The sequence below is a fragment of the Micropterus dolomieu genome, linkage group LG17 (assembly GCF_021292245.1).
Source record: "Micropterus dolomieu isolate WLL.071019.BEF.003 ecotype Adirondacks linkage group LG17, ASM2129224v1, whole genome shotgun sequence".
Taxonomy (NCBI): Eukaryota; Metazoa; Chordata; class Actinopteri; order Centrarchiformes; family Centrarchidae; genus Micropterus; species Micropterus dolomieu.
In genome coordinates, this window is record NC_060166.1 from 13897959 (window position 1) to 13907715 (window position 9757).

Below are 9757 nucleotides of genomic sequence, written 5' to 3' on the forward strand. Positions count from 1 at the left end.
CACATTGTTAGAACATTTTATTTTTCAGCTACAGTCTGAGTAATTATGTGTATGTGGCAGTCAAAATCCTCTTAAGAAAGGTGACCATTAAACATTTATTTACTGGAACAATTTTTGGCAAGGCATGATGATGTTAACAACATGCATGGTAAGTTAAATTTTCAGTTATTAATTTTTAATGTAAACCTCATCTTTAACTGTTTGAATACTATTTTGTATTGTATCTGTAATTTGTATAATTCCATACTTGTCGTGACCGTTTTCATGACAAAGGCTTGGTCCATTAACAGCCCAGTACAGTTCACCAAAAGTTACTCAAAAACATTTTGCAAAACACGGTCAAAAACGTGTTACGATACAGGGCTCTTGCAGATCTCTCCTCCCTTCACCCGTGTTACTTTTTTCCTACTGCCCATGCACAGCAAAATTACTAACCCACCCAATCAGCAGGTACAAAAACACAATATCAAAAACAAAAAGAAATTCTGCATGACCCATGAACATATAGCAGGTGTTTAACAACAAGTTAGCAAATACCATATATGCCAAAATGGCTCTTACAATACTCTTTTTTCTTGAGTTGTCAGAAAACCATTACCCTTTTGTGGAATAAAATAAATTGTTCACCAGATTGATGATTGTGCTGTATGTATTAATGTGCATGCTTCCTAGCTAGACTAGGAAGGATTCATGATGTATTATCAAGTCAGTAGCATGTGCAACTTGTCTTTCTCGTTTCAGGTTGGTTCCAGAAACTCTTGAAATCAAGAGTATCTTTATCAGCACAACGTGAACAAGAGGCAAAAGTGACAGAAAACTCAGTGTCGTCTGTGAGCAGTCAGTCATTCTGTGCTTCATCATCATTACCAGGGACAACCCCTTCTAAACCACTACAGCCACAGTCTGCTCTGAGCTCGCTGTTGCGATGGAGCCGAAAGTATGACGTGTTTGTGTGCCACAGCTCTGTGGACAGCGACATTGAAGAGGCTGGACGCCTGGTTTCTTTCCTGGAGGCTGCACCCCGTGGCCTTAGGTGCTTTCTACTGCAGAGGGACGACTGTCCAGGAGGTGCAATTTCCACAGAGCTATGCCAGGCTGTGCAGAACAGTCACTTATGGGCTTTGCTTATCACTCCTAACTTCCTGCAGGATGAGTGGTGCAAGTATATAATGCACCAGGCTCTGGCAATGGGGCCCATGTCCAATCGTATTATTCCCCTGGTTCAGAACCTGTCCCACTCTCAGTATCCTCAGGAACTAAAGTTCTACATCTACATTGATCTGAGCAAGAACCCTGACGGAGGATATAAACTCCTCACCAAGACTGTGCTCAAGTGTGAGTCATGGGAAGAAGGGTTGGGTTCGTAGACAGAAGTTGATCTTGATCTTAGCAAAAAGTTTAAAATTATATCTGTTTAAATCTGTTTTTAGCCAACAGCCTTTTTCCTCTCCTGCTTATGCCAAATTAGCATTTTGATTCTTTTAAAAGATTATTCCACAGTTTAAGACATCCTTAATAATCTCATATTCTTCTCTTCTCTAGACCTGGGATGCCTGATTGACAATGAAAAGACACTTGATTGTAACGTGGACAGCTCTAGCAATGAACTAAGTGGAGAAGGTAGCTCTAAAAAAGACAAGCTGTTGTCAAAGTGTGACCCAGCTGAGACTTCATTTCCGCTGGAAGTAATAAAGAAGAGCGGAGAAAGCTTCATTGACATTTGTTGTGATCATTATCAACAGTAATTAAAGTCTGCGATGAAGGGCAAGGGGCTCTGAATGGAGAACACTGCTGCTACTGACTGAACTCATGTTTAGTGAACCTTTTGTCACATCATGTTGGAATTTAAAAGTTAGACCTTGTCTTGCTCAAAGCAGAAACTGGGAGGAGACATTTTTTATTCCAAACAGCACAGGCGTTATTTCCTGTATCAGACCTAGAGAAGTACAGTGTGTTCAATAACCACTGTTAATAAGCGCATCTCGTGGGTATTTCTGTTCATAGTCTCAGCTTATCAAACATTATTCTGATGTATTGCAGCCCATAATTTAGGTTTAAGATAAAGGGCACCATAAATGCATGTGATCCTCCTTTTATAGTAGGTTGTAGAGTATACCAATGGCAGTATACTGTAATAGGATGAAAATATTGTGATACAGATAGTGTTTACCACTAGGTGGTGTATTTTCCTGATTTATCTAGAATAGAGAGTGTTAGTGAGGAGATGCCACCCATAAAGGCACGATCTCTCTGGTATCAGCACCATGTCTACATTGACGCTTTTACCGTAAAAAAGCAATGATTACTAAAACTCTATGCCTCTATATACAGTGTGTATCTAAATGTATGGGTGTGTGAGGGAAAGAGAGAAAAACAGAGAGTAAAAGAGTAATACCCGCCCATATCAAACTGCTGACAGTGGCAGGCCCTTTTTTTTTCGTTGAGCTGGAAGTGAACACAGTAAGAGATCAGACTCATGGATCAGGTCTGCTGGTATTAATATTCTATGTCATATTTCTGACTGTGAGGTAGTTGGAACAAAGTCTGAGCATGTTGAAGCGTTGGAAGCAACAGTCTTTCTCCTCTATCCAACTTTTAGTTCTCTTTCTTAGGTATAATGTCCTTGGCAGCTTGGCACCTTCCCTGGTTAATCAAGCATACTGGCAGTGCTTAATTTCAGATAGTTGGCATTTGGAAAGGAACGCTCAATGTAGAATATCAGGTAATCACTGAATCAACTGGAGCATAACTTTTGTGATTCAATTTTTTTTAGCTAGGCAGGGCTTTTTTTCCTCTTTTAACGTGAGACACCATCTGCTACGTGTTCTCTTTTTCTGATTTGTATTAATGGTTTCATGTTGTTTCATCCTTCCGCTTCTCCACCCTTGATAATCGGCTCTTTTGTGACAAGCCAACGTTGAAACGTACAAATTTAGACTAATCTCTGAAAGACACAGAAGTTCTACGAGGCTTTTGTTGTTACCAAAACACACACACACACACACACAGGATGGTGCTTACTGACTACTGAGAAGAGCAGTTTCATATAACTTATGTTAACTGAAAAGTAACTTGAATTTATTGAGAGGAGAAGAAATTACATACATTTTTTTTCAAAAAATCACGTAATCCAAATCTCCATTTTGTCTCTGATGGCTGTACATTTCTCCTCCAGCATGTCCAAATTATCTTCCTGGTAACTTTTTACATACCAGCAATACGTCGCCAACCGTGTTCTAAAGCCTTGGGCTAGCTACAGCACAAACCCTGGAACCTGACCAACGTGAGCTGGTGATGAGAAAAATACATGATGGCAACAGCAGTTTGACTTCTTCCCAATGCAGAAAGAAAGATTATTGTCTGGAGAGAAGCCCTGCGGCTAAAAATATCTGCAGAGAATATGTAGCAAGGGGGATTTTTTGGTGCCTGAGAAGGCTCACATTAACACTAACATGAATTCTAAAAACTGCAATATTAACCCAACTGCGTCGTCAGGGGAATTTCACAACAAGAAATAAATATCCCAGCCAACACTGATAAATGAAGGCACACGGGAGGGAGATTCAGAGATGTTCCTTTCACAAAACGGTTCATTTTATATTACCATTTCCTTTTTAACCCTTTGATGCATGACATGGGTCAAAAGTAACCAGACTGATCATTCAGTATTTCAGGTATTCCAAAATTAACTTGTTTTCGATCACAAGTTGTTATTTTCATTTTTCCTTTCTTACTTTTTGAATAAAAATAATTTTTGTATCATTTTGTATGTACCCTTCTTATGCAGACATGGGTCAAAAATGACTTGTATTTATTTCTTATCTAATTTCATGCATGGCTGGGTTTTTCTTTTCTATATCTATATCATTTTATTTCATTACTTGTTTTTATTTTTATTATCATAAATCCTTATTTTTATTTTTACTTTCTTTCTGCATGAACAAAAATATTTTTTGTATTTCTACATCAATTTTACACACAACAATTACCCATAAGTAGTCACTATGGAATTTGATAGGACCTTTGATATTTGTAAATGTTGCAATCAGGAACATACCATATGTACTGCAGTATACTACTCACTTGCCGCACATTTCATAACTGAACACGGCTGCTTTTGCACATTTGATGCAAGTCAATATTAAAATTGTTTTACCAAAATATAAGATATTTTGTGAAAGATAACCGTAGGCCTAGGTAATATTTGAATATTAGGTTAAGGTTAACTTGACCTTGACATCCATTACTAATGAGAAAGAGAAATATGGGTCATTTTTGAACCATGTTGTGCATGTTGAAGAATTATTGTGAGCCAGGTTCAGATGTGAAGAAGAAGTTTTGGAGACTGAGGAAGACTTAACATAGCATGGTTTATTGAGCCCGGCCGAGGAGATACAGTGCCAGCACACATTTTTCATCTTCCCCCTGGTTTCTGTAGGTTTCCCAATTTGGTCATCTTTAGCTGGCCTTAACCTAGAATAACAAAAGTATCTGATGTTTAGAGTCCAATGCTACGTCATCTTGGAATACTATACTTGAGTTGTAGCTACTCTAATCTCTGGATCCAGTAAGTTCTTGTAAACATTCTTGTAAGATTCCCAGAGAACACCGAGAACATCTGCTTGCCTGATGCCTGAGCTACTGTCTCTACCTTATTAGTCTAACTGCTGCCTTCCTAACAAAGAGAGTTACATGTGAGAAATTATTAGAGCTGGAAGGTCAGTCAACACTTGTGGGTCAATGACTCCAAGCTAGACCTGTCTTACCTTCCCCTGTTACATCAATTAAGCCCCCTAAGAATATTCTATAACAGTGCATTAGAAGGGGTTTGCATAGCGTGTGCATCAAAGGGTTAAAAGGCTTTTCACAACATGCATACCATTTAAAACCATAAAGACAAATAATTGAGATACAAAACAAATTAATAAAAAGAAAACAATGAAACTGTGAAAAAAAAGCTAAAGCAAACAATTACTTCAACAAAATCAAACTGTTACTCAACCCCAAAGCAAACAAAAACAAAAATATTTACATTAAACAATATTTACACCATGTGACAAACACGATCTGTTAAAAACTGAGCTTACCGATACAGTTAGCTCCTCACACCCATGACACTGTCATATAATCTTTCACTAAAAGAGTTCAAACAAAACTGTACATAAAATTTATTTATTTATTTATTTAGCTCCTGACAATTAACACAGCCATGGATCTCTAACCCCATGCTACCACAAATACAAATATGAAGACACACCTCAGAGGGAAACTAATGTATGGACAAGATGTTTAGCCTAACAACTTATTTTACCAGACTATGTCTTGGCCAGGACTAGTAATTTCTTGGAGTCTCCACTGGTTTTGATTGGCTCAAAACCTCCTGCAAAATGGCAAAATTGTCACTTTTAGATGTTGGTTTCTGTATGGACTTCCAAACATTAGTTACCGTCCAGGCAGTCAATGGACATTAAGTTGTTACTGTGATGTAGAGACAGAGCTCAGTTAAAACTTTATGGATGAAAGATACATTTGTTACAAATTAATAACTCACCACTCTGAAACTCTTGCTCCAGACTATGTTGCTAAGCTGGTAAGGGAAACATATACAGCTGAACCAAAGCCATGTCTGTTTACCAGCTTTTCAGAACCCGCCCTACTCTGCTTCTGATTGGCTAGTAGTCCTTAACTAGGAACTGCGCATGTGCAACACCCAACAAAGATCTTTCAGAAGTGAGATGCATCACTCCACAACTAATGAAGCGTTCAACACACAGGGTTAAAAGAGGTGCTGCAGCAATGTGCAGTATTAGAAAAAAATGGTGTTTTTTGAAAATGACACCATGTAAACCTTTTCTGGTACAACCCCTAAATAAGATTTTGAACCTCAAAATGAGCATAATATGACTACTTTAAGCCATCTCCAAAAGACAGTGGTGTAACATTAGCTGCTAACAATGTGACATTACCTGCCTATAAAGGGGTTAAGCCTAACTTAAAAGTTAGAAGTGTTGGTCAGCGTTTCACTGAAAAGAACCACTCTTTCTGGTGAATGAACTGAACAGCCTCTTGAAACGGTCCGTTCTCTCAGTCAGTTGTGAGCAACAACAGGGATTGAAGTTATTCCTTAGAGTGTGTTCAAGACGGCAAAAAGTGCATAAAAAGAGCTGTAGTCTGACCACCTTTTGTAGTTTCATAATGAAACCAGCCAGAAAAACTGGAGGCTGAGCCTGAGACTCAGATCGTTGGTTCTTCAATGAACTCAAAAAGATACTTGTATCTAGTATAACGCTACCACATTTAGTAATTTTCTGGCTGTTGTGGAAATTGTATATTAATAAAATAAAATAATCTTTTAGTATTTATTGAATGAGAAAACAACATTGAGGCACTCAACCAATCAGATAAAGTATATATATATACTCTTTATTCTTTTTGTATTCTTGTTTGTGCCCATCCCTGTTTCACTCCTTGTCTCTGTGTTCTGGTTCTGTGTACGTGTCCATATGTTTTGTCAGTGGGTCATTGGTTCCATCTTTGTTGTATCCTGTTACCTTCGTCCTTGTGTATTGTCCCGTGCTTTACTTCCTGTTTTATTTTGTATTGTCAGTGTCTGGTATTTTTGTCAAACTTTGTTTCCTGTCTGCCCTTTCCTAATGTGTCTCTGTAATGGAGACCAGGGGTTCCATTACCTGAAATAGTCAAGTAAGTATTAAGGTGGGGATAACTGATAAAGCAGGAGCCATACACATTGTTATTTTGATTGTTTATTTAATTTGTGAATCATTTGATAGCTGTCTTTGTGAGTGGTTCCACAGGGGGGGTCTGGCCATCCTGCCTGTGTGGAAAGAAACTTCAATCAGGGATAGTCAAGGTTCACAATATAGTATTGACTGCTTTTACTTTATTTCAGTTAGTTGTTAAATTAGTTTAAACAAGATGAACAATGTAAGTACTCACCTCTTCCTGGTTGTCTCTTCAGCAGGGGGCGGAGGCAAAGGAGTGTTGTAGGCCCAAGCACCTGCTTAAGAGCTGCAGGAGCAAACCATGAAGCTGAGAGGGGGGGAGTAAAGCCATCAATAATGCTGACTTATGTGATTATTTTGAGTATGCGTTATTGATTTACTGATAGAAATTTGTATTTATGTAAATATTCATTCTTTGGGCTCTATTTTTCTGTGGTGTTGGGTTTTTGGGTAAATTATTTATTATTCTAAATGATGGTGGTCCCCCCTGAGTAGTTTTACCCACTTAATTACCTGCAGGAGGGAGTGTATAAAAGGCAGCAAGTTACTTCCAGTGCAAGTTGTTTTTTTTTGCTTGTTGGTGTCGGTGTCTCCTCTTGTTGGTATGGAAGACAATAAATGCCACGTTTGTGCTTGCATTTTACCTCGGTCTCATGTCTCTCTCTGAAAACTGTAAAGCCACTGCCAGGCCATCGGACAGTCTCACCTGTGGTTAATTGCCATGCCTGCTTGTGTGTGTGTGGGGTGTGCTCTAGTCTTCTGTTGTATCCAGTCTGTAGTGTCTCCATCGTTTGTCGAGTGTTTTCCCTGTTGTCTCCATGTTTGCGCTTGAAACTTGAGACTTGTTTGGTGTTTTATTAAATCTTTAAACTACATCAGAGCCTCTGGTGTTTGCACCTGGGTCCTTGATATTCGGCTGGCAGTAACAACAACAGGAGCAGCAGCACCCTTCATCCAGATATGTTGCAATAAATAAAAAAAATCCCAGGCCCATTGGTGATCACAGCCCAGTCTTAATTAATGGGGAGAGAGTTGAACAGGTAACAACATACAGGTATTTAGGCATTCATTTTGATTCTCAAAACACATCCTTCTGTACTCATGTATTCAGTATGAATGGATGCATTATTGTGCGATATCTACCGCTATGCTTGCGGGTGAATGTTAAACTGTTGGGTATGAAGTAATCTAAGTTTTGCATGTTGTGACACTGTGGATGTGTGGGCAGATGGCTGTTGGCAAATGCTATTGCACTGTTATGTATTGTGCGTGTTGAATAGCTGTTAAATGTTATTCGTGTAATGCTGAATTATGCTGAATGCCCAAAACAAATTTCTCCTAAGGGAGACGATAAAGGCGAATCCTATACTATACTATCCTATCTGTATATTCAAAAGCCTGTGCAGAGTGTGTGTTTCTGCCCCCAAACCCCATTATAAGACATTAAAAGAGGTTAAATGTAAGGATAAACAATTTTCTGTCATCACACTGGCCACTTTTCAGAACCAGTTTTAAGTTAGCTCAAAATCTATTTGGATGAAATATAATCCACAAGCTGTCTGCTGAAGTTTGACTAAAATGCTTATTATCGGTCTAGAACTAGGCTCATATCTTAAGCGCTTTTTTTGGCTAAAATATTCACTGTTTTCTATGATCTCAGGACTAAGTCTAAAAATAACTGACAAAATCAACACAAGTTCAGTGTTGGAAAGCCCCTGAGCAGGCGTGCTATGAAAGCGAGAAATGAAAGACAAGAGTGTTCAGGCCACAGGTTGGCAAGCTGGTGTGCTTTGGACCACTAACAGTATGGAAAAGCTCACCATGGTGGTCCCTACTGGGCGCGGCGGTACTGACCTGGACATTTCTATCTGTGGTGAGTAAATTCAGCTTGCCGTGCTACAACGGCGCACCAGCTAGGTTAATTAAAGGAGCAGGAGATCCAAACATTTTATTGGGTTTCTAGTGAATATACTGGAGGTCTTACAGTGCAATGAGACATCAGAAGGCTGCATGTCAAATTCAACAACACAGTGGTTTTATACACATGTAAAATTAGTTTATAATATTGTTAACAGCAGCACTATTTGTTAGACTCATTCAGGTGATAACTTCTTATGTCTTCGATTGGCCTATTGTTTTATTGTGTTTTAATTTTTGGATTTATTACTTTGCCATTTACATTCAAAATACAAGACACAAAGATCTCCAAGAATTTGACAGAACACCTGTATACACTCACCTAAAGGATTATTAGGAACACCTGTTAAATTTCTCATTAATGCAATTATCTAATCAACCAATCACATGGCATTTGCTTCAATGCATTTAGGGGTGTGGTCCTGGTCAAGACAATCTCCTGAACTCCAAACTGAATGTCACAATGGGAAAGGTGATTTAAGCAATTTTGAGCGTGGCATGGTTGTTGGTGCCAGACGGGCTGGTCTGAGTATTTCACAATCTGCTCAGTTACTGGGATTTTCACGCACAACCATTTCTAGCGTTTACAAAGAATGGTGTGAAAAGGGAAAAACATCCAGTATGCGGCAGTCCTGTGGGCGAAAATGCCTTGTTGATGCTAGAGGTCAGAGGAGAATGGGCCGACCGATTCAAGCTGATAGAAGAGCAACTTTGAATGAAATAACCACTCGTTACAACCGAGGTATGCAGCAAAGCATTTGTGAAGCCACAACACGCACAACCTTGAGGCGGATGGGCTACAACAGCAGAAGACCCCACCGGGTACCACTCATCTCCACTACAAATAGGAAAAAGAGGCTACAATTTGCAAGAGCTCACCAAAATTGGACAGTTGAAGACTGGAAAATGTTGCCTGGTCTGATGAGTCTCGATTTCTGTTGAGACATTCAGATGGTAGAGTCAGAATTTGGCGTAAACAGAATGAGAACATGGATCCATCATGCCTTGTTACCACTGTGCAGGCTGGTGGTGTTGGTGGTGTAATGGTGTGGGGGATGTTTTCTTGGCACCCTTTAGGCCCCTTAGTGCCAATTGGG

General features: G+C 39.2%; 1 protein-coding gene and 1 long non-coding RNA gene across 2 annotated transcripts; one reads left to right on the forward strand and one right to left on the reverse strand.

Moving 5' to 3' along the window:
- The first annotated feature begins 28 nt into the window (after positions 1-28).
- Positions 29-1783, forward strand: LOC123985676 (toll-interleukin 1 receptor (TIR) domain containing adaptor protein). Its single transcript, XM_046073432.1, has 3 exons — positions 29-148; positions 742-1335; positions 1543-1783. Exons 1-3 carry the CDS (start codon positions 142-144, stop codon positions 1743-1745), a joined length of 804 nt encoding a protein of 267 aa, XP_045929388.1. The 5' UTR covers positions 29-141; the 3' UTR covers positions 1746-1783.
- Positions 1784-6756: 4973 nt separating this feature from the next.
- On the reverse strand, positions 6757-7417 carry LOC123986537. The gene is made up of 3 exons (XR_006828899.1): positions 7257-7417; positions 6958-7050; positions 6757-6835 (listed from the first exon to the last, which is right to left on the reverse strand). It is a non-coding gene; the product is annotated as an uncharacterized LOC123986537 (long non-coding RNA).
- Positions 7418-9757: the final 2340 nt, after the last annotated feature.